This window comes from Mastigoproctus giganteus, chromosome 12 (assembly GCF_048544385.1).
Source record: "Mastigoproctus giganteus isolate SK-2022 chromosome 12, ASM4854438v1, whole genome shotgun sequence".
Taxonomy (NCBI): Eukaryota; Metazoa; Arthropoda; class Arachnida; order Uropygi; family Thelyphonidae; genus Mastigoproctus; species Mastigoproctus giganteus.
The window spans coordinates 139,456,169-139,482,777 of NC_143586.1; the positions used below are offsets into that span (position 1 = coordinate 139,456,169).

At 36.7% G+C, this 26,609-nt stretch overlaps 1 protein-coding gene across 1 annotated transcript in view; it reads right to left on the reverse strand.

Annotated features, from left to right (window-relative positions):
• Positions 1–26,609, reverse strand: part of LOC150077458 (DNA damage-regulated autophagy modulator protein 2-like) — an 85,823-nt gene that overhangs the window by 39,863 nt on the left and 19,351 nt on the right. Inside the window, exon 4 of the mRNA XM_090386227.1 lies at positions 11,225–11,346. Coding sequence (XP_090242353.1) covers positions 11,225–11,346 — 122 coding nt within the window. The remainder of the gene's footprint in view (positions 1–11,224; positions 11,347–26,609) is intronic.

A 26,609-nucleotide genomic window follows, 5' to 3' on the forward strand; every position in this document is an offset into this window, starting at 1 on the left:
ATAGGCTCCCAACTGACTGAACTGAGGTCAAAATTTGCCTGATGTTGGAAGGCATTCCAGTCACCCTGATCAAACTTCCACCGTGGTAACCTAAAAGGAAGACATGGCCTCCCATTGTATAACAAAGTTATCACACGGAAGTGATCACTTCCGTATGGATTCTCCTCCACTTCCCAAGTGAGTGAAGGGAGTAGAGAAGGGGAACAGATAGAGAGATCAATGGCAGAAAAAGTACGGGTAGGCATGTGGAAGAAGGTGTTTGTTCCAGTATTTAGAAGGAAGAGGTCATTATCATTAAGCATACGCTCTATGACTCCTCCCCTTCCGTTGTTGTTAGCACTACCCCACAGGGTGTTATGTCCATTAAAATCCCCAAAAAGTAAGAAAGGGGGAGGCAACTGCGTTACAAGATCATCAAGGTCTTCCTGGGAGATGTCAGTCCCAGGTGGCAAATAAATAGAGCAAACCGTTAATAAAAATCCCACTGTAAGGCAAATTGCAACAGCTTCTATGCTAGTTGTAATTAGCAAGGGCTGAACTGGGGTCTGGTTTCCCACAAGGATAGCCACATGAGCAGGACCATCCGCAATTCTATCCTTACGAAAAATTGTAGTGTTATGCATTGTGGGATCATCATTTGCCTTTAGGTAAGTCTCCTGCAAGCAAAAGCAAACTGGCTCGTGCTTTTGCAGGAGGGCCTTGATGTCATCAGTATTTCGCCGGAATCCACGACAATTCCACTGTAGGAATTTAGCCATTATTTTGGCTTGGTGGGTCCATCAGGCGGCTTCCGAGGTGCTGAGGGCTTACTTTTGTCAGTCTTGGGTTTATCTTTTTTGGGGAAGAAAGGACACTGTCCCGTGTCCATTTCTTCCTCCGCAAAGAGTTCCAAGACTGAATCTTCGGATACCTCCTTCTGCTCGACATCCATGTTTTCTTGGGTAGTAGGGGAGACTTCCCCTTTCTTATTCTTTTCTTTCATAATTACCTTTGTTACTTGTGGAGCATTAGGAGGTACTGATATAGGAGTGGCAGCTGATTGATTTTTCTGTGCAGGTTTTTGAGAACTTAAGAGATAACGCACAATGGGAGTGAAAGACTCCTTTGGAGGAATGGTCATGTCCGTCTGAATTCCAACGGAACATCTCCCTGCTACCTTCTGGGCGTAGGTAAGTTTGTTGATATTCAGGGGTTTCACCGATTTCCTTGCCTCCTGGTATGATATATTTAGCTCTGCCTTCAGCCCTTGAATTTCTTTTTCTTCTTTCCACCTCTGGCATGCTCGTGAGTAGGCCGCGTGTTCGCCTTCACAGTTAATACAGGTGGGTTTTGCGGCTGAACATGCTGTTGTTTCGTGGTCCTTTGCACTGCATCGAGCGCATGCAAGGACTCCCCGGCAGGCCATTTGAGAATGTCCATACTTCTGGCATTTAAAACACCGTAAAGGGTTCGGAACGTATGGACGCACTGAACAATTGATGTATCCAGCTTTAATCTCGTCAGGAGGTTTAGGAGAGTTAAAAGTCAGGATAACGCTCCTGGTTTTAACAATTTTTCCATCCCTTCGCGCAGTAATTCTCTTGATGGCAATAACTCCCTGTGGTTTTAATTCGGAGCAGATTTCCTCCTCGGTTACATCGAGAAGGTCCCACTCCGAAATGACACCTCTTGATGAATTGAGTGTTCTGTGTGGTGTCACTGTTATGGGTACCCCTCCGATTGATATTACTCGGAGTAGATGTTCCGATTGCCTGTCATTTTTAGTTTCAATTAAAAGGTCTCCAGAACGAAGCCTCTTAACTGATTTGGGTGAACCTGCTAACCCATCTATCCCTTTTTGAATAAAAAAGGGCGACATTTTACCAATCGGTTTTTCACCGGTGGAGTGTATAATTAGGAACCCTGGAACAGGCCCCAATGGTACTTCAGTTTGCTGCCTCTTTGTACTAATAATACTATCTGTGTCTTCGTCTCTGTTTGCAGATAGGGACCGGGTTGGGGCCCCTGAAGAAATATGTTTATCAGGATTCATATAGTTTTTAAATTGTTCAGTGCCCGGGCTCCCCACCCACCACGGAGCCCAAAGGGATGCCCACTACCCGGCATGCAATAAATGCGCTCGGGAGTGAAACGCCAGGGCTACCCAGTCACTATACCTGCACCGCCGCCAGCCTGAATCCTGTCCCTCGGACCATGAGGGTAGGGGCGTGGCATTGACACGGTTGACCCTCGCAGGTGAGCCTACTAGCCGATTGATCCTAGCCGGGCCTTCCAGGACCACCCGTCTTGTCGAAGCAGGGGCCAAAGTGGTGTATTGAAGCTGGGACCTCAACCACCAGGATCCCCCTTTCCGAATTTCCACAGGTCGCAGCGTACGGCAAACACACCGGATTCCACTGATGTAAGCCTGGAACCCGGGCTGTGGGCGTTGGATCCCAGTGATGCTAGTCTGGAAGTCCGGCAGCATCACTGGGAGGTCCCCTCACCACGTACAGGTGCCCACGTCGAGGGGGGTAGAAAAGGCATCAAATGTATATGCTCAATCGTTGAGAGATAGATCTCCGATATTAAGCCGCTCAAGCTCAATCCCATTGGCAAACCAAAAATTTGTTTATATACTTTGTCTCAAAAGGTGATATAGTTGGCCTCAACTAAGAGTTTAATTAAGTGAAAAATTTCTTTAATAGGAAGCTTCGTATAATTAATTGGTATAGAGTTATTATTTAACATATCCCAAATAACATCTAACGTGTACTCCATGTTTACATTCATATATAATGAGGTAACATCTAGTGAGAATAAATTATTATCGCCAAGTCTACAGAGTCCTTAAGGTTATTAAATAGTATATCTAGTTCTTAATCGCAAATTGTATCACCTGTCTAAAGGGTTTTATAATGCTATATACATGTGTGGCTAAGGATGAAAATGACGAGTTTCTGTAGGAAACAATAGGCCGATTAGCAAATCTGGTCTTGTGTAATTTTACCTGACCGAAAAGGGCAGGAATATTGTATGTTCTGTCCTTCAATTTCCTTTAACTGAGCCATAGTAATGTAGTCGTTTTTCTGATACGTGCTTAACGTTTTATTGTATTTATTGACCAAATTGGTAAATAGTGCTGGGGCTACTTCAAGATAAGTGGAGGAATCTGAAACAACTGAATCTCACTTATTAATAAAATCATGTTTATCGAGTATTACAACTGTATCTCCTTTATCTGCCCTCTGTATAATAATGTCTTTATTTTCCCGAAGTTCACGTAAAGCTGAACTGTCATGTGTATACAATTTAGGAAGTCACATTTCTTTTCGTTAAAAATTTCTGTAGAAAACAATAGGCCAAATTTAACATCTAGTGAGAATAAATTATCATTATTGCCAAGTTTCTGTAAGAAAAAATAGGCCAAATAGTGGCCTATTGTTTCCTACAGAAACTTGATGTTTTCATCCTTGGCCACACATGTATATAGCATTATAAAACCCTTTAGACAGGCGATACAATTTGGAATTAAGAACTACTATACACTATCTAATAACCCTAAGGACTGCAGACTTGGCAATAATGATAATTTATTCTCACTAGATGTTACTTCAGAAAAAAAAAAAAAAACACCTTGTAAAACAGGAATTGCCTGTACCACCTGCAACAAACAAACAAAAAAAAAAAAAAAAAAAAAAGTCATCAATGCACGTTTATAAGTACATCATACAGCCATTACAAAAACTACAACTTTCATGTTAGGTGTTTCCATTATTTTGTCCGCCCTGTATGTTGCTTTCTACAGAGTAGTGTGCATCCTGAGTTGGTGTTCTCATCATTACTATGTGAAAACAATACGAAATCATCCTAAAACAACTAGAGTACTTGGTACTTGTCTCGTACCATAATATGTTCGTGCAAGAAGCAAACAAATGCAAAGCAGGTCATCTAACATGCAATTCCCATATGAAAACTGTAAGGAAAATCATTTCAGAAACTTCAAATGTTAAACTACTGCAGTAAAAGTTTAAGAATGAAGAAAAAAATTCAGTTTTTTAACCAATTAACAAGTTAACATGGGAATGTTATTTTGTAGGCCAACTGTCACTACCACAGGGTTAATAAAATAGGATAAATTGCTAGTTTCAAAAAAAAAGAAAGAAAAACTGTTTTTCTTTTAGATAATTGTACAGCACATACATATGCACCAGCAATTATGGCGCTGCCTCCGTAGCCAGGTGGGGAAGGAGCAGCAGTGCGTAGCACACGCTTCTTGATTAGACCGGGGTTCGAGCCCGTCACTACCAAATACGGAGGATGCGGAAAGGTCAGGGAATGACCACCGCATATTCCAGGAGCAATATGGCCTTAGTTGCTAATGCTCCTAAAAACCAAATAACAACAACAACAACAGCACCAGCAATATAAATTTGATTATTTTTTTTTTTTTTTTATAGGTAGACATCTGTCACTCAAACCTTTAGATAAAGAAATAATACACTTAAAATCATTTAAAGAAAATATACGTAAACAATTATACATAACTGATGAAGAAGGAATTAAATTGGAAAAAAAAAAAAAAAAAACCTAAAAAATTTACTTGATGCAGTTCATATCTTAAAAAGCAAGGGATGTTGTTACTGTATATAGTTGTTAACTGCTTCAAAAAAGCATGATTTATTCAGAATGAACAAAATTACAAAGATAAAATGGAAGATACTGAATATTTTGTAGAAACTAAAGACTCAAACAAATGAAGATATTGCAGTAACTTCCATTTGACACAAATGATATAGCAGTAAATATTTAAAAAAGATGGAAATATTGAGGAAAATGAGGACAAGTATTAGCATTAATGTATAAGCTTGCTTTCTTGCATTAGTTTCTACAATTAATAGAAACTGAAGCAACAAAGCAAGCTTATACAGCTATAGCAAAAAAAAAAAAAAAAAAAAATTTCATTTATCCATTTCCCTCCAACAGTTTGTCTAGTTCTTCCTCAAATTTATTCAAATTATCCACTTCCACAACAACGGATGGAAGCTTTTTACAGCAATCACCACTAGTTGGTTGAAGGAAAATTTTTGCACATTTATTTTGCAAATGCCCTTCCTCAATTTGGATTTCTACCCCCTCATGTGCATAGTCTGAGCATGAGGAAGAATGCCATCAGTATGGAGCTTTCTCAATCCATTCAAAGCTTTAAACACCTCAATCAGATCACTTTGTGGGTATCATCTAGTTTCCAGTCACTGCAATTTTCAGAACTGAAAAATTTCTTCGTAAAACCACCGATTTGTTCCACTTACCAATCTTGTTGCCCTTCTCTGCACCCATTCCAGCAGACGTGTACCACTCTAAAATAAGACCTCTAGACCTGTATGCAGTACTCAAGATTTGGCCTGACCACTGCTGTACACAATGGGAAAATCACCTCTTATTCCTGGTAGCAAAGTTCCTATATATCATTGACAAAATCCTATGGGCTGTCCTTGCAGCCGGTCTACACTGCTCAGAGAACGTCATATCTATGTACACAATTACCCACAGGTCTTTTTAATTTTCTGCTATTCTGAGTGTAGTGCTACACAGTTGGCTCAATGCAACCTGTATGCAGTAATCCCATTATGGCAACATGCAGTACCGTGCATTTATTAATTTTAAAATTCAGCTGCCATTTCTCAGCCCATCTGCCTAATTTTTCTAAAATCTTGTTGTAGTAGTAACTAATCTTGATTACTGCCATTAACTATCCTGCCAGTCTATCATCTGCAAACTTAGACATTAAGCAAATACCACCATCATCAATAACATATACTGGGGAACTCCACTAATAACATTAGTCTATAAAGAGCAGCATCCATTAATAACCACTCTGTCTTTTCTAACTCGGCCATCTCTTTATCCATAGCAGTAACTTCCCCTTAATGCGACAATGCTCCAATCTGTACAGCAGTCTTTTATTTGCAAGAGGATAAACTTTCCTGAAATCCAAGTATATGATATCAAAATTATTTTTTGCAACCAGTTCTTTTATTACTGTATTAAATCAGATTGATCAGAAAAGAATGCCCCTTAACAAATCCATACTGTGACTGTAGTATAATTGCATTCCTTTGTAGACCGCCCTGCATTATTTGTTTAACCAGTGAATCCATTACTTTTCCTGGAACACAAGCTAAGCTAATACACCTATAACTACACATCACCTTTTGATACCTCTTTGTGAACTGCAGATACATTTGCATATTTCCCATCCACGGAAAACTCCCCTGCATCTAAATATGCCCTTATAATTATGGCAAAGGTCTGCTTGCTTACTTTGTTGCCTCTCTTAATATAATTGGGGAAATTTCATCTCCCACAGGTGCCTTTTTTACATTTAACTTCAACAATTTATTTCTCCAACTTCCTCCCAGTTATCACAAAATTATTCAGCTCCCTCTTAGAATTTGATAAACTTGTGGCATCCTCCCTTCCTAGAGAATTCCTTGTGTGTGAATATAGATGCAAAATTCATATTTAGACCATCAGCAACCTGAGCACGATCATCAACATCAAGTGGACCAAGGTGATTCAACCCCTTCCTTCTACTAATATATGCAAAAGAAATTTATTTTTGCTGTTTTCTTGGAATTTTTTTTTTTGCCAGAGACTTCTTTAAAACTGGCCTTGGCTTGCCTAATCTCCTTTGTGATTTGATTCCAGTCTAGTTTATATCTACCACATGCTTCTGTGTCCCATGACAATTTATACCCATCCCATGCAGTTTTCTTCTATGCCACGTGTCTCAATAGTTCATTTGACATCTATTTAAATCTAAGCCTTGAACAGTATTTCTTAGCTGGTATGAAAAGCCTAGTAACTTTTATGATTATTTCTCTGAATGCTTTCCATTTAGAATTTGTTGTTGGTAATATCAATTGATCCCACTGTACAGTATTTAAAAACCTGTCTGAGACCACTGTCTTATGAAAGCAAAAACCACTCCCTTTATCCTTGATGGCAGTTACATCTTTAAGTATGTCCTAAATCAACATACTGTGATCACTACCTACTGGTTCTTTTATCAGCAGATTTTAAATGCATGAAGAATTACTGATGATAATCAGCTCAAGAGTATTGGCCTATCTTGTTGCCTCTCTAACATGCCACTGTAGAAAACAGTCATTCAAGAAATCCACAAAAGTCTTTCTGGTGTGTGATTGACCAACTCAAGTTCCAATCAATATGTTAATTAAATATACCCTACTATAAGACATTTTGATTTATTGGTGAATTCTATTTTTCTGTACAGTTGTTCGCTGTACTCACTAGCCATTCAGCCTATATCACACTCCTACTCTCATTTTTGTTTTCCTAGTGCTTACATTCCATCAAACTTACTCAACATTGCATTGGCCACCCATGTCAACTGGACGTACTTCCTTAGATTTTAGCTGCTTCTTAACTAATGACAGTACACTAAAGAAACAGGATCTGGAAAAGTTAGGCAGATGGGCTGAGAAGTGGCAACTGAAGTTTAAGATTGATAAATGTGAAATACTCCATATGGGTAGCAGTAACCCCAGAGTAATGTACCAAACTGTATGGTATTACACTCAGGGCAGTGAAGAATGAAAAAGACCTGGGGTAATTGTGTAGTCAGATATGAAGTTTTCAGAGCAGTGCAGACAGGCCACAAGAGTAGCTCATGGTGTCTTGTCAATGATATATAGTGGACCCCCATTTTACGAATAGTTCACTATATGATCAAGTAACTTTACAATGGACTCTCCATAATAAAATACCATTCACTTATGATATGTGGTAAGCATAGGTCATTGTGATCACATTTTCAAATTGAATTTTAATTCATTTAAATGCCAAATCCAATAAGCAAAAATAGGAGGAATATCATCCACAGGCTATAAAAGTAAAGATCACATATTTATACTTCATTACATTACCAATTAACAAAATTAAATGACACAGGAAAAGTGGAAGAATAAGTTAGCAAAATAAAAATAACTAACTATCAAATAGTTAGTATATGTACATACTAACTATTTGATATTTCTGTTCAATGACATTTTACTTTGGTTGTAAAATTTAAAATAGTAAAAAAGATAAGCAATCAATAACAAAGAACACGGCATGCACAAATTGCAACTAACACAACACTTGGAAGTGAGATAAGGAGAAACAAGTTTACAAAGCTTAAAAAACAGGAATGAAGATTCTGAAAATGTATTTGTTTTTTTATGATTGAAGGGGAAACACCATAATAACATAAAAACCCACAGAATCCCAACTATCGGTATTATTGCAAATGCAATAAGATCAAGTTTACTAACAGAAAAGCCAATAAACCAGAAACTGCAAATTGTTTTTATTATTTTGTGGTAGTGCCCTCCAGAAATGTGCTTTAGAAAAATAACACAAAGGCATTCAAAATTGATTCTTAAAACTGAACATATAATAAAAATGAAAGTGTAGTGCATTTTAATCATTTGAATTGGTTTTTTGAGATTTGATTCTATGAAGTGGCTAATTCTATTTCGCCTACTTATTTCACTTTACAATGGGCAACCAGACCACGTGGTCCTTCCTCTAAGCCAATAGCAGCATTTGTAAACGTATTGGCCGCGTTTTTTGTTTTTGCATCCTTTAGTTGAAGTGATTTTTTGTGTTGTGCTTCAATCAATACATTAGTTTTTTTAATCAATATGTACAATTTCCATTATAAAAATCACCTTTTAGAAAGATAAATAGCTTAGTTATATAGTGAAAAATTTCAACTTCTGAGGTCTTGGAATGAAGTACCAAAAAATGCAATGTGTTATTGGATTCCATTAAGATATTTTCACAATACAATGGCGTCTCTGGAACAGATTATTATTGTAAAGCAGGGATCCACTGTACAGGAATTTTGCTAGCAGGGATAAGGAGGTGATTATCCCTTGTATAAGGCAATGATCAGGCCACACCTTGAGTACTGCATACAGGTCTGGATGCCTCATTTTAGGAAGGATGTAGAGTTGCTGGAACAAATAGAGAGAAGGGCAATGAGATTAGTGAGTGGAACAAAGGGTTGCTATTACCAAGAAGGGCTTAAGTTCTGCAAACTGCAGCAGCTGGAAACTAGGCACCTGCAAGGTGATCTGACTGAAGTGTATAAGGCCTTGAATGGTTTGAGCAAGCTCAATGCTGATGGGATTCTTCCTCTTGCTCAGATTACTCACCTGAGGGGACATAAATTCAAATTGAGAAAGACAGTTGTAGAATAGACACGTGGAAATTTGCCTTTAGCTAGCAAGTAGTTGATTGCTGGAATAAACTTCCATCTGTCATAGTGGAGGTTGACAACTTAAATAAGTTCAAGGCAGAAGTAGACAAACATTTGGGGTGAATGGATGGGTGAAACGGGAAGGCGTGGTTTTTTTTTTTTTTTTTTGGTTGATGCTATATAAGCTTGCTTTCTTGCATCACATGCCTCTACTAATACTAATGATAATGACAATTTAAACTGTTATTTCAAGATCTTAATAATAATTCATGATGAACAGCATACAATTATTTCCAATTGTATTCATTTTCAATCTTAATTTAAATAAAATGGTCTTTTTTTGGTGTTTTCAGAATCAAAACATTACTTTATACACTCTTCAGTCAAAACATTCTTACCACCACCGTTGTTTTAGCAATTGACCATTCCTCCCCACCTCATGGCACAGTGAAAACCTGCAAATGTGATACTGCAGATGCGTGGCATGTTGTCCAGAACAAAGTACTTGATCAATGTGGGTAAGGGACGTGATCTGACAGACTCCAAAAGAAGGATGATTGTTGGATACTGGTTGTAGGGTAGCAGTATCACAGGAACTATGAATCTTCTGGGCAGTTTGCAAGTTGCTGTAGTTAAGGTGTTCCACAAGTGGACAAAGAAGTAATCACCAAGCTAATGGCAGGCACTCATGCTTCACCGATGATCATTATTATGAACCTAGGCTCTCCTGCCCTGTGTAAGCTAATAGATTGGAAATAGTGGAATGGTTGACTATGGACTTTAACCAAGGAAAAACAAGGGGTGTTTCCAAGAACATGATCAAACAAACTCCTCCATATGACTTCCAGAGTAGGTACCTGGTCAAGGTACACCATGCTTATGGCCACCTATTGTCAATGTTGCCTAAAGTTTGCACCTGAATGGCATCAATACTGGACCACTGATGACTGCAAAAAAGTTGTCTTTTCCAATGAATCAAGTTCCCTGTGGAACTGATTCATGTGGACAGCAGATGGCATGTAGGGTGACAAATTATGGGGAGGCAGTGGCAACGAACCACAGAGAATCACTCCAAATGTCCTGGTTCAACAGAAACATGAAGGTGGAGACAGTTTTTTGGTATGTGAGATGATTTCCTGGGAATCACTTGGAGCCCTACCCAAAGAACATTAAAATTTACCTATCTATTGTGGCTGATCAGGGACCTGTGACAACATGGCAGGAATTCCTTTTAGGAAATCCTGCTATATTATCAGTATTGTTTGAAAGTGGTTCTCTAAGCACAAAAGTGACTTCCAGGTGGTACTTTGGCTGCCAAATTCTCCAGATTATATGAGTTCCATAGAACATCTCTGCAATTACTTGTATCAACAGATCCAGTATTGGGATCATGGACTATCACAGATCTAGAGGATGCAGTTCTGATGACATACTACCACACGCCTCCTGTAATGTTCAGAGGCCATGTAGAGTCCATGTGGCAACAGTACTGACGGCAAGAAGAGGACATACCCCCTATTAGGTGGGTAGTGTAATCCTGTGACTGATCAGTGTATAGTTATAACAGGAAAACTAAAGAACTGAAAATTATGATACAACTTTGCACAGAAGAGAAAAATAAGTTACCATTCCACAAGTATATAACTTATTTATATATCTCTTTTCACTAAAGATTAATAACTTTTCTCAGTAACGTTGGGAGAATCTATTTGTTCTGTTTAGAACAATGTTTGTCACAATATGGCATTTAAAAGTCTGTCTGTAACTGAAAGATGAACAGTATTTAACAAATTTTTGTGTGTATCACATTTTGACACTTTTATGTAAACTTAGCTCCAAGAACATGGCACTGGACCGAATTAAGGATGGAGAGAACATAAACACATATATTAACGTTCATATTTAAGATAATTAATACTTACCTGTAGTGAAAGGATTTTTAACAAATACTAAAAATATAATAATTAAACTTACACAAAACAGAAACTATATTGACCAGCTGGGAAAAAATGCAGCTTTCTGGAACACTAGTACCAGTGTCACTAATATAGGGAAATCCTGGATCAACATGTCCCAGAGATATAGCAATAACATACCTGAAAAGAAAAAAAAAAAAAAAAAAGAGTTCAAAAACATTATACAGGCAGTTCCCACTTTATGAGTTCCTGGGTTTACGAGGTTTTTTTTTTTTTTTTCAAAGTATCAAGTATCAACAAAATTGAAAATATGAACATTAATTGCAAAAAAAAAAAAAAAAAAAGTTAAACATTCATAAATACCGCATTTCAAACCACGCATGTAGCTATACTGTACAGTATACCCCGCTTTATGATATTAATCCGTTCCAGAGACACCATAGTACCATGGAAATTTCGTCATGTGAACCCAATAACTATTTTTTGGCAATTCGTTCCATGACCTCGGAAGTTGAAATTTTCTCTATGTAAATCTCTAAAAGGTCATTTTTATAGTGCAAATTGTATTAGTTACCAATTCAAATCATTAAAATGCACTACACTTTCATTGTCATCATATGTTCTGTTATAAGAAGCAATTTTGAACAGCTTTGTGACATTTTTCTAAAGCGCATTTATGGAGGTCACTACCGTAAAACAATAAAAACAATTTGCACTTTCCAGTTTATTGGGCTTTTCTGTTAGTGCAAGCAATTATAAATGGATAGAAAACTCTATGTTATTGCATTTGTGAAAATACCGATAGCTGGAATTGTGTGGTTTTTTTATGTTATTATTGTGAAATGTGTTTCCCCTTTACTGAAATCTTCAATCATATAAAAAAACAAATAAATTTCCAGAATCTCCTCTTCATTCCTTTTTTTTTTTTTAAGTTTCGTAAACTTGTTACTATGTGCAAATCGTGTTAGTTGCAATTTGTGCATTCCGTTAAAAAATGCTTATGCATGCTACTGAAATTTAAAAAGAAAAGAGAAGATTATCTTGGAAATAAACACCTCTTGAAGCATTTCTGAAGACGACCACTCCTTGTGCAACAAACCAATGAGTGTGCTGAGCCAATAACGAGTGATCAACAAGTGTGCATTTAGTCGATGATGATGATGATGAAGAATAAACATTCTTTAAAATTTGAAAGTCAAATAATTTCTTTATTAGTATAATTTGCTTGATTTTACAGGCTACGTTTTAATTTCTTTGGATAAATCAATCATTGTTTAAACATAAAGCTAACTAATTTCATTGCTGAGAACATAACCCCTATTTTTAACATTATGCCTATGAGATATAAATACCTGCTTTACGAGCGCATGCTAGGAACAAATTAACTTGTAAAATTGGGAACTAACTGTATTTAATATTAAATTTGCTGTTCTTGAGAAGGATGCAAGTGGAACCTTGATGCATGTCTCTAATTTTTCAATAGATCTCCATCCCCCATCCAAGCTAGCAGTTTTCCTGAACTCTTAATAGCTCCTCTGAGTTCAGCAAAGATGCTTGAACTTCCTTTGCCAAGTGAACACCATTTCTATTAAATGAATTTTATTTAACAAAGCTATAACTATAGCTCTTGGTAATATAACATTAAATGTATTCTATTAATAATTGGCTTTTATGTGTATATATAATTCATTTATTTTATTTATTTACCAATGGTAGCTCTTGGTAATATAACATTAAATGTAGTCTATTAATAATTAGCTTTTATATGTATATATATAATTCATTTATTTTATTTATTTATTATTTTGTTCTGCAGGGTTTTAGCATACTGTTTTTACTCACCGTGCACATTCCTTCTCTGCTCAGTGTACATATGAGTTTACTTCTCTAATAGTTTAGGGAGCCTCACTCCTAGAAGTAATGGTTAATTCCTGAGTCACAAGACAGAACAATGGAATGAGAATATGACTTAGATCCCTTCACAAGAGGTGCTATACAGGCCGACCCGGGAAATTTGAAATTATGTTCACGGAAATTAGCATTATGCTAATGCTAATTTCCACGAACATAATTTCAAATTTCCCGGGTCGGCGCACCGACCTGCTGCTACTGTTTTGGTGGCGTTGGTTGCAGCATCAGCTGTTGGCGTGTACTCGAAAACACTGGCAAGCCATTCCCACTTGTTTTACTGCATTTATTATTATAACCTGCTCACATTTAGCCCCAGCCATGGTTCCAATGCATAAAGGAAGTATCTCTCGTGGTGTAAAGCGCAAACATCGTACATTTCTCATAACAGATAAAGTTGAACTTCTGAAAAAAACTCTACAGCGGTGTGTCTGTGAGAAGTTTAACTCTGCTTAATTGTAAATTACAGCAATTTCTCTCAGTTCCTCTTATCTTAGTAATTTTCTTTTAGCCAGTTTTTTTTTTTTTTTTTTTTCAATGCACTTGTACAAACTTCCGGAAAAAAACAACACAATATGACGGATAATACAGCGTGCTAACGAACTTGTTTTCACAAAATCTCTAACAATACTGACAAACTTATTGCGATATTGGAGAGTTTATTTTATTGTAATTAGTTTTATTGCAGTGCTCGCCATGAGTGCAATAAACTAATCACAAACGACCTACATATAATGCTGTAATAGTGTCACACGTATGTGGCCGACACGGCTTCTCAAGAAATAAAGTAAACAACATATGTGGCCACGTTGGCCATATATATGCAATATAAAAAAAAGACTTTTTTTTATATATATATATTTTAAGCAAAAAAATGACAACACTGACATTTTACAATATTTATTTTAGAATTACTAATCAAATTATTTCCTAAATATTTTTTGGCAGTCCTGGCAGTCAATGTGTTAAAGGTAGAAGGAGGTGGTTAACTGTTGGGTAAAATGTATGCGCTAAAATAACCATCAGTGATCCGGCAAACTCACTAATCCGGCACCCCACAGGTCCAATGCTGCCGGATTAGTGATGGTCGACCTGTAGTAAGTTGTCATATACCAAACATACTATAGCACCTCGTGTGAAGGGATCTAAGTGGTGCTATAGTAAGTTGTCATATACCAAACATGTCCACTGGCCAGATACAGAAAGAACAAGTCAACCAAAATCAAAGAGATGGAAGCACTGCACAGCAATAGAAAATGGATGGTAATTAGTGGCACCCAGGGCAAATAAAAAAATTGGCACCCCCTTGAAAACTGTTCTTTTTGCATTTTTTAATCATAAAAAGGCATTTCCAAATTTGGCGCTCAGGCATGTGCCCCACCTGCCTCATCCTAGTTACACCACTAATAGCAACGAAACCATTCATTGCAAGCCAGACAGACCTTTAATGACTCACTGAAAGTCAACTGTTCTAGAATTTTGCTTTCAAACATTAGCAGATTGTTGTAAAACCCTCAAAGCCACCCTTAACAAGCCTACTCACAAGACAATAGAAACAAGATAAGACTAATAACCAATACCATAAGAAAACATTTCACAGAATGTGTTACCATGGCAGCTACTTCCTAGAAATAGCTATTATCCCCATCCTGGTGAATAGAATAGATTGTTTGTTTGTTTGTTTGTTATTTGGTTTTTAGGAGCATTAGCAACTAAGGCCATATTGCTCCGGTGATATGCGGTGGTCATTCCCTGACCTTTCCACATACTCCGTATTTGGTGGTCGTGGGCTCTAACCCCAGTCTGATCAAGAAGCATGTGCTACGCGCTGCTGCTCCTGCCCACCTGGCTACGGAGCCGCTGAATAGAATAGATGTGACGGGTATTACAGCAATGGCAGACCATGACTTGGAGTAAAGAATCACAGAGTTATGACATCAGATGAATACACCTGAGTGTCGTGTGTACTCAAAGAATGATTTCACTCAGATGCATATCTGATAAATTCTGAAAAGCTGGAGATCAGGATATGGTACACAAAAGGAAAACAGAAGATTTTTTGGCCAAAAGAGGCAAAAAGTGTTTTTGCAAAAAAAGCAAGAGCTCACAAAAAAAAACAATCATAAAACAGATTTAAAGAAGAAGGATTTATAAAGTTCACACTGCACTAGAAGTTAAATTTCACTGACAACACATACATTTTATATTAAAATACAACCACAGGATCATTTCACTTACACAAGGTTGGGCTGTCTATGGATTTCTGTTTGGAATGTCTGCCAGACAGCAACTGATTTTGACTATTAAAAAAAACAAACAAACAAACAAACTGTATATTCCAGCATATTTTTTTTTTTTTTTTTTTTTGGTAGTTGTTGGCGCATAGGCTTCTGTGGCCATAATGCACCTCCCAAAGTTTTTGCAGTACTTTGATCCAAGCCTGAGGCGGGAATCGAACCCGCAACCTTTGGGTTGCCAGGCAGGCACTTTACCCACCCGGCTAGCCCGGTCGGCATATTCCAGCATATAAGTTGATCTTTGAAATACTAAAATTTTAAGGTTGAATTAAAAGGACTTGTTTAAAGTTAGAAAGATTGATTTAATTCCAATATATTTACAATTTACTATGTATATATTTCTCAAAAATATACAGTTTTCTCATCTTTTAAAACTGAAGAATTTATTCACCTTCATTCACCACACAGTTCATGGAATTTGTCAAATGTTATTTTTTATGACAGAGTAAAAAAAAAAAAAAAAAAAAATATGTGGAGGTCCTAAAGTCTCGAAACTTTATTAGACAGTTGGACAGACAACTTGTGTAGGCGAGACCCTCTAATTTTGTCCCATTTTACTGTTGGGTAAAATGTATGCGTTTTTTTTATCTGATCACGTTGAGTTCTCAAAAAGTAAACTTTCAAGATTGTAAATTTATAATAGCAAATATGCTTCCATACTGAGGCACTGTTTACAGAGAAACAAATTAGCAGTATAGTACCAAATAGGTAATAACCCAGCTGCATAATCAAAGCCTCCAATGTATATGCAGCTTTGACGAGCAGTGGCACATCTTCATCTATGCCTGTAGATTTGTGCTGATACATATTTGTTATTTGGTTTTTTTTTTTTTTTTTTTAGGAGCATTAGCAACTAAGGCCATATTGCTCCGGGGATATGCAGTGGTCATTCCCTGACCTTTCCGCATCCTCCGTATTTGTTGGTCACGGGCTCGAACCCCAATCTAATCAAGAAGGTCTGCTTACGTACTGCTGCTCCTGCCCACCTGGCTACGGAGGCGCCACTGATACATAAGGGGGTATTGTATATGCTTAGTTTACCACACTGGTTTTCAAAGTTTTTATTTTTAAAAACGGCACCTATACTCAATTTTCTGCCTGTTAGATCTGATTTTTATATATAATATTAAAATATATATATGTTAATATGATATTTATTACAATAATATAATTATAAAAATTACATTTCATAATACAAATTATATATATGCAGTATATAATTTTATTCTTTATATAGAGATACTAAGTAAACAATTATAGATCACCACAAAATTAAAAAGATACTGTACACCTTTTTATAATGAAATAAACATATAAATTAAAAAATAATAATAAGTTTAAGTAACTTAAACCCAAATTAGCATCCCTGGAATGTTGTTGCAGCACCCTAAGGTGCCACAGCACCCTGGTTGAAAACCACTGGTTTACCATGTAGTGCAAAATGTCACAATGTAAACGTTTAAAAGATTAGAAAAAAACTGACTCTCTGTATGGGTCTTTTGCACTGAAAGATGACTATAAAAAAAGGGAATCAACTTTTACAGCAAATATATGACAAGGATAAATTTTCAAAACAAAAATTAAGGATCAATTTATACATGGGAATATGTAGTATTATTACACTTTGTTTGCAGTCTTCAGAAATGTTGAGTCAAAATTTTGTTTATAACAAAGGTACTGCTGTATAGATTTGGCTGTCAAGAGAATTTCCAAAGCTTCACCAGAAAGAGGTCTGAACTCAAGTTTCCTTTTACTTTTTTCCCCCCTTCCTCTTTCCCACCAGCTGACTTGAATACTCTCTCACACTTTGCATTGCTATAAAAAAAATTTAAGGCAAGCATGATTTCGGATAATCTGTCATATTTCAAGCTTCTCTGTAATGAGAATAGATGATTTCTTTCTTCTTTCATAATAGTGTCTGATAGGTTTCCACATAAACTGACAGAAGTGATACTTCAAGACATCCATTTCTTTAGCATCAATGACATTATGAAGTACTGGATATTGTTTTTCTTTTTCTTTCTTTCTTTTTTTTTTTTTATATTTTAAACATATTTTAAAATATCAATTCATTTCAATTTGGTTAAATAACTTGTTCGGCAAATAGCACACTATTGGATGGCAAGTTTGTTCTACAGGTGCATATTATATTTAAACCAGCAGTCGTGGTGCCCAAAATGTAGTAAATACAGTGGCGGGTCAACTGACAGGTGCCCCACTTTTTTAATTTTTGGAAAATGTTTTGGGCTTTTTTGAATTCTGCTTAAACTTATAAAATGCAACAGGGAGCTAACTGATTTTATGATAACTGAGAGCAAAGTGGAGGAAAAATAGTTGAAATTAAACATAAAAAAGGCACCTGGGGCAGATGGAATCTATCCAGTTATAATGAAGGAGGCAGCAAGGGAAGTAAGCAAACCATTAGCCATAATTATGAGAGCATCCTTAGAGTCAGTGGAGGTCTCCAAGGACTGGAGATATGCAAATGTATCCCCAATTCACAAAGGGGGTTCAAAAGGTGACATAATTATAGACCTGTCACTCATAGACTGAGACAAGACAGCAGCAATAGTTGCTGTTGTCTAGATTGTCTTGTCAAATTGGTCAGACAAGACAAACGCCATTTCTGACCAATTTGATTGGATACTATGATGTGGTCACAAAGGAACTGGATGCTAAAAATAATTTTGATATCATATACTTGGATTTCAGGAAAGCTTTTGATACTGTTGCACATGGAAGATCGATGTACAAATTGGAGTGGTATGGCATTAAGTTACTGCAATGGATAAAGAGATGGGTGAGTGGGAGATGGCAGAGAGTGGTAATAAATGGACACTGCTCTGTGGACTAATGTTATTAGCCGAGTCCCCCAAGGTTCGGTGCTGGGCCCATTGTTGTTTTGTGCATTCATCAATGAAGATATATCAAGCTCAATGTCCAAGTTTACAGATGATACAAAGGTTGGCAGGGTTATTAATGACAATAAAGACAGTATGCTACTGCAACAGAATCTAGAAAAGTTAGGCAGATGGGCTGAGAAGTGGCAACTGAAATTTAACATTGACAAATGCAAAGTATATGGATAGCAGTAACCCAAGAGAAACATACCAACTCTGTGGTACTATACTCAGGGAGGGAGAGAATGAAAAAGACCCAGGGGTAATTGTGCAGTCATATATGAAGTTCTCTGAGCAGTGCAGACTGGCAGCCAGAGCAGGTCATGGAGTTTTGTCAATGATATATAGGAATTTTGCTAGCAGAGACAAGGAAGTGATTATCCCTTTGTATAAAGCAATGGTCAGGCCACACCTTGAGTACTGTATACAGGTCTGGAGGCCTCATTTTAGGAAGGATGTAGAATTACTAGAATGAGTACAGAGAAGGGCAACAAGATTGGTGAGAGGAACAAAGGGGTGCACTTATGAAAAAAGGCTCAAGTTTTGAAAGTTGCAGCATCTGGAGACTAGGCACCTGCGAGGTGATCTGATTGATGTGTATAAGGCGTTTAATGGTTTGAGAGGCTCAATGCTGGCGGGATACTTCTGCTTGCTCAGACTAAGAACCTGAGTGGGCATAGATTCAAATTGAGGAAAGACAGTTATAAAATAGAAGTTTGCCTTTAGCCAATGGGTAGTCGATTGCTGGAACAGACTTCCATCTGTTGTTGTGGAAGTTGATAGCTTAAATAAATTTAAGACTGAATTAGACAAACATTCGGAGTGACCAGATAGGCAAAATGATAAGCTTGCTTTCTTGCATCAAATGCCTCAATTAACGATAAACAGTACCAATATTTCATCCTTTCTTAATAGATTGCAGTACTTATAGTATGTACTTTTTATGTTTTTAATAAGAAATTAAAATATGGTACATGTTTTAATTTCTTTCTTTTCTTTTGTTTTCAAAAAAAAAAAAAAAAAAATATATATATATATATATACATATTAATTTTGCTAAAAATTTTATCAGGTATCATTTTGCCCTCTCTTTACACTTTGAAAACAGTAGCAAATCTTTGGAAAACAACCAAGGTAGGACTGTAGATGTTTAATGAACTAGTGGGTGAAGAAAAACAAGTAACCTGAAACTTTAAACAAAGACAGCATTGGCACTTGTCCTATATCATGCTACTCTTTACAAAAAAAAAGCCAAATAATTGCAAAAAATGTTGGTGGGCCCCCTTACAAGTTCATGTGCAATTTCTACATGAAAACTGCAACAAAAAAAAAAAAAAAAAAAAAAAAAGCACTTCAGGAATAATTGCATAATAGTTTAACTATATTTAGGTAGGTAGAAAAAATTAAAAATTTTTAAACATAGATTAAAAGTTAATCCGAGATCATTTTTTTCAAGAATTATCTATCAGGTGTCCCACCACTACCATTGAATTCAAGTTAAAGCATCCACAATCCAAAAATGTAGTTGTAACTGGCTATCTGTGAATTCTGTTTGGAGTCAGAAGACTTTCAACTACTGTAACGAAACTTGCTTAAGTTTTAGGAATTCAGGATATAAAGTACGAGCTATGAGTGTATGAAATATTTACAGTTGTAGTACTTCATTGGATCATATCAGCTCAGCACAACACTGGTAGAACTGCATTAATGTAGACATGTATAGTATCTTTTGAACAGCTCCAGAACATTAGTTCACTCCACCAAGGTACTTTGTGATGAAAAAGAACTCTGTAAACAGCCAGAAATATGTGTAATGTTATGTTAAAACAACATAACACAGTTTGAAATAAAACTTATTTTGAACTATGTTATGTAGAACTGCACTAATGCTGTGTGTGTGTGTGTGTGTGTGTGTGTGTGTGTGTGTGTGTGTGTGTGTGTGTGTGTGTGTGTGTGTGTGTGTGTGTGTGTGTGTGTGTGTGTGTCATACTAATCACCTGATGATCACCTGTTCATCCATCAACTTGTTTTAACATTTGTGATGTATGTTTTAGAAGTTTGTCTCTTGTTGATCTTTTATAATTATGATTGAAAAGAAAGGCAGTCATTAATAATTTACAGAGAATGGAATATGTTTTTTTTGTCTCATATATTTAGACTATCAGCAATGTGAATTAGAGGAACTGCCAAGAAGAAATTTAAAGAATTTTTTAAAAAAAAAATTCTGATTTTAACCTGGTTTTACTTTTTTTCTGTGAACAGAAAAACACAAAGAAAAATTCAATTGTGTTACAATAGTGAGATAGAGAAGGGGTCAAATCTTGTCAAAAAAGACGTCACAAACTGGAGAGTTCAGAACTATGCAGATGGTACTGCATCAACCAAGTTCAGTGGTGATACTTATGTGGCTTAGACTTCATCCTATAGTTGTAATATGTTAAACTATAAATGCAACTGTCTAATATGACCTTACAATGTTCAGTGTCACAAAGCACAATCAGTACAGCAATGGTTTGAGGAGAGTAATGTGCTGCTTGTTACCAGCCCAGATCTGAAACCAATCAAACACCTCTGGGGCACTGTGAACTATCAAAAGCCAGAACAAAGCATATTAGTTCAAGCAGAGAATTAGCCACAACTTTATAAAAGAAATGGAGCAGGATTCAGTCTTTGCATACTAAAGACCTGCAGAAAGTATTCTTAAACAGTTATTCAATGGTGTAAGGGCCAGACTCGATGTTAAAAATTTGTGTGTGTGTGTTTCAGCTTTGGATATTACTTGAGAAGGAAAGGTCATACTCGCACAAAAATTTCAGTGTATGTTTTCTTGGTCCAAGTCTTAAGTGTAAATACAATTCCACTGCCTCCAATATACATAAAGAAACACAGCAACAACTTAGAACAACAGCCCTTATGCTTTTCAAAATTATAAGACTTATTTAGAATATTCTTCTTAGGCACCTTTGTATCAAATTTCATGTTGATTAGTTAGCCTAGCATGAAATTCCCCCAAGAAGTATTGTTACACAAATAGCTACACAATTCATGACTAATCATCACTTCTGGTGATTAGTTTTGGTAATGACTTCTTGAGTATAGCATGGAAATAAAATGTGCCATGCAATAAGTACATTACCTAAGTTGTTGCCTTCAATGATGGGCGAGCTACTGGCATTCAGATATAATTAGGATCGTTATTGTAAGGTTCACTGGTACACGCAGGTACCACGACTTTACAATATCCTTCACAGCACCATGCCAAGGGTTAACAAGCGGCAGAGAAAACCTCGCTGGAAGTTTAAGATTAAATTATAGGCAAATTATGTATAAAAAAAAATTCTTATAGCAGAGATATTAACTTGGAAGAAAACTAATACAATAATAAATAACTAAAATAATACAAACCGTGATAACAAAAGATAGTTTCCTTGAGTTCAGTTTTCTGTGAGATTCTTGCCCAGCCGTAATGATCTAAAATCAGTTGGTAGTTGTGGAGACCGTGTGCAGATCTAGGATGGGCCGTCTATACTTTTTATCATCTATGACTTTAAACAAGTCAGAATTCAGGGATTGAACTAGATGAAGATTCTGATAAGAGAGGAACTGATCTTTAAAATATAGCCTCGCGGGAAGAGCAAGAAGCTTGGGAGTGGAGCGGAGAGCTCGTTGGGTGATCCTCCTCCACCAGCACAAGGTGTCCCAAATGTTGCGTGCTGAGCCTCTCCCAGCGATCATTTTTACAGTGAAGATTAGTGCTTAATGCCGAAAGTCTGGTTAACTTCAGTGTTTTGGCCATTAGTGTTGTGTGCTGCTGTGGTGGGAGATGACACTTCCAGGTTGCCAATTCAAGAGCAGGTATTCAGCTGCTTTTAATGGTTTAATTGTAGTGTGTGTAGCCGAGCCCCACAACTCTACTCCCCATACAGTACACCTCTGAAAATCATCATCCTGATATACATTTTTATCACGTTTGTGTTCTGAATGTGTAGCAAGTGCTGTTTGACAACCCACCGTTTCCCGTTGAATTTAGCACAGAGTTATTCTATATGATGATGGAATCTTAATTGTCTGTCAAAGATCACACCCATATCTCTCTGCTTTTCGACGCAGGGGGATCAGGACTTCGTCAATTGCAGGCCGAATTATGGTTGGTGTGGGCTTCAGTGAGAATACCATGATGGCAGATTTCTCAGGGTTAACTTGCAAATCAAATTTCGTGAGGTATTGCTGTACTTCCGATAAGGTCTTGTTGATGGTTACTGTGGTTACTTCATTCGCATATGATATTATGTCTGCTCTATTGTGTGTTAGCGGGTAGGTGATAGATGTGAAAAGAATTAAGGTAAAGACTCCTCTTTGTGACACGTGTGCTTCTATTTGTCTAGTATACATTTGCTTTCCTATGGACATTTGGATGGTTCTATTCTGAAGAAGATGTGCCAGAAACTTCAATACTTTGCTTGTGATGTGATAGTAATTTCAAAGGAGTTTAAGCAAAGGCACTGAGGAAAATACTCTTTTGGTCAATCACAGGCATTTACTAGATCGGGGAAAAGTTAACAAAAAAGTCTTCTTATGTGGTGTTACTTCTCTCATATTGAAGTGCTTCATAATGAGTTGCCACAGCATAACACTACTTTAAAATAAACAGTAAAACTATAACAAAATATTTCTAGGTCCCAGTGACTTCCCTTATTGCCAGTGCTTTGCAAGTCTCATTTGGACAAAAGTTTTGATGAAAAATTCCATACCTAATACGTACTGGTTTTCAACAAAAGAAAAAATATATTGGGAAAATTATGAATAAAATTCTGTATTCCACATTGTGAATGCGGCTATGGAAGATTCACTTGGGGGAAAAATACAAGTTTTAAAAGATGTGGTAAAATTCCGTTACTGTCTACAATGTTTTCAACATTTGTGAATAATTATGTTGTGATTTTTTTTTTTTTTTACTGTTTCACAAAAAATTAAAACATCAATGATGTGTGATGATCAACTTAGGTGTTTACTTTTTTTCTTTCTTTTTTTTTTTTTTTAGAGTAATAAAAAAAATTCTGGAATTTGTGTAAAAAGCAGATATGGAGACAGTAATAATAAGTCTCACTCTGTTTCTTTCCTAGAAACGTTCACATTCCTGTAAACTGGGTTTGCTAGAACAGCAAAAAAAAAAAAAAAAAAAACTTCTGGCATCCCCTTCCCGTGGACCAATGCGATTCAACCCCTTCCTTCATTCTACTGTCAATATAAGATAAGTCTTTGCTGCTTTTCTTTTCATTCTTTGCCAGAGGCTGCTTAAGAGTTTATAAAAGTTTTACCGTACCGGTTCATATGTTAGTTAAAGCAAACCTAGAAAAAGATAACTGAACATCGTATTTTGAGTAGTTACTTGTGTGTGTGTGTGTGTGTGTGTTATTTGGTTTTTAGGAGCATTAGCAACTAAGGCCATATTGCTCCGGGATATGTGGTGGTCATTCCCTGACCTTTATGCATTCTCCGTATTTGGTGGTGACGGGCTCAAACCCCGGTCTAATCAAGAAGAATGTGCTACTCACTGCTGCTCCTTCCCACCTGGTTATGGAGGTGTGTGTGTGTGTGTGTGTGTGTGTGTACGTACTGCATGGGGAACACAGCAAAAATAATTCTGGACTGGGACTGCAAATGGCTGATGATTGATCTTAACAGTCATGAATGTTTGTTGAACATTTAAAGTCTATATTAAAAATTTGGAAGCTGTACATTTGGGTACTCCACCAAGACTCAAGTGTGGAAAAACTGTCAGCTGCAGTGAGGTATATAGGAGATCCTCGTTATCCGAGGATAATTGGTTCCAGAAAATTCCACTTAAAAGAGGACCAAATTTTCATAATGTGTATTGTGTACTTGTACATAGGAAACAATGGCTTGAAGGAACTGAAAAATGAGAATAATTTTATTAAACATTTTATTATAATATGTGTCAAGACTGATACTCAAGATTTCTAAGAGGTACAAGCTAAAGGTTATAATGATTTATGCACCAACATCGAACCATGATGATGAAGAGGTTGAAGAAATGTACACCGAAATTGAGTCGTATAGATGAGCAGAAAACCCACTACACTATTATTATGGGGGACTTCAATGCTAAGGTTGGAAAAAGGCAAAACAGCACAGAAAGAGGAACTATAGGAAATTTTGGAATTGGTGAAAGAAATAAGAGGTGAAAGACTTGTGGAATTTGCAGAATCTCAAGGACTTTCGGTAATGAACACTTTTTTCAAGAAAAGGGTGAACAGAAAGTGGACATGGAAGAGTCCAAATGGATTAACAGCTAATGAAATCGACTTCATCATCACTTACAGAAGATATACTGTGAATGATGTTACCGTCCTGAATAAGGTAAATGTTGGAAGTGATCACAGAATGGTAAGATGTACACTTGATATAGATGTAGGAAAGGAAAGGAAAAAACTGACTCGAGTAAATAATACAAAGGCCTTTGAGATAAAAGAAAGGAGAAAAGCAGTATGTACTGGAACTTAAGAACAAGTTTGAGCTTCTGCAGACTGCTGAGGACCAAGATATCAACGAGGAATACTACAACATTCTGAAAGTGATAAAGCCCAAGAAACCTATAGGGAAAAAGAAATCCAAAGAAGAAAAAATTAGTCAAGAAACACTTGTCATGATGAACCGAAGACGACAAATGAAGAGCAAGTAAAACACTGACAGGGAGAAAATTGAGTATACTGAGTTATGCAAAGCCATTAGAAAGAGACTCAGAGAGGACATAAGAAGATTTAACACAAGAAATGTAGAACAAGCATTAAGGGAAAACAAAGGATTTAAATCAGCAGCCATGAGCAGTAATACAGAAAGACAAATGATACTGAAACTGAAGTATAGTGATGGTGTACTTATAAACAGCAGAGAAGGCATAATTCAAATAGCAGAAGACTACTATAGAGAATTATACAAGGAGCGAGGGAATGATGCCAGCAGTGGGGAAGATGGATTGCAAAGTAGCAACACATACGACATACCCGATATTCTTCCTGATGAGGTAGAATTGAAGAAAATGAAGAATCAGAAAGCCCTGGGGGAAGATGAAGTTACTGTAGAGTTGTTAAAATTGGGAGGAAGAGACATAACACAAAAACTGGCAAGGCTCTTCACAAAGTGCATTAGAAAAGGTGTGATGCCTAAGCAGTGGAATAATGCAATCATAGTTTTGCTGCATAAGAAAGGAGATAAATCAGAAATCGGAAATTATAGACCAATTAGCTTGTTATCCCACATCTACAAGTTGTTCACAAGGGTCATTACTAACAGATTAGAAAGAATACTTGATGAGAATCAACCGAAAGAGGAAGCTGGCTTTGGGACAGGATTCTTAACTATGGATCACCTTCACGTAATATCACAGATAATGGAGAAAGCAAATGAATATAAAACACCATTATGCCTGGCATTTGTGGATTATGAAAAGGCATTTGACTCCATACAGCACAAGGCAATGTTTCGGGCACTGTAAAAATAAGGCATAGATACCCCATATATTATGATTTTCAAGAAAATATATTAGCACGCTACCTTATTTATTAGACTAGACAAAGACAGTAGCAAATTTAAAACCGAGAAGGGAGTTCGACAAGGAGACACGATATCTCCGAAGTTGTTTACTGCTGCCCTTGAGGAAGCTTTCAGAAGATTAGACTGGAAGAAAGGAGTCAATATGAATGGAGAATACCTAAACCATTTACGATTTGAGGATGACATTGTGGTCATTAGCCACGATCCCAAAGAATTAGAGGAAAATCTTAATCAGTTATGCAGAGTTAGTAAGGATTTTGGACTAAAGATGAATATGGCTAAAACAAAAGTAATGATGAACAAGTATGCCACAGAAAGGGAAATAATGATTGAAGGAGCAGTAATTGAAAAGGTGGAGTCATATACTTATCTGGGACAAGTTATTAGTTGTAATAATGATAAATGGCTGGAAGTCAAGAGAAGAATAAATTTTGGATGGATAGCATTCAGGAAATATAGTCACATACTGAAGAGCAATATCCCAGTTTGTCTGAAACATAAAATAATGAACCAATGTATACTCCCCCCATGACTCATGGAAGTGAAACTTGGGCACTCACCAAAAGAATGGAAGAGAAGCTGAGAACTACACAGCGAAGAATGGAATGAATTATATTGGGAATCAGACTGTTAGATAAGAAGAGAAACACATGGATTAGGCAGCAAACTCAAGTAAAGGACATTCTTATCAAAACTAAAGAACTAAAATGGTCTTGGCAGGACACATAGCTCGAAGACATGATGACAGATGGACTAAGAAAAT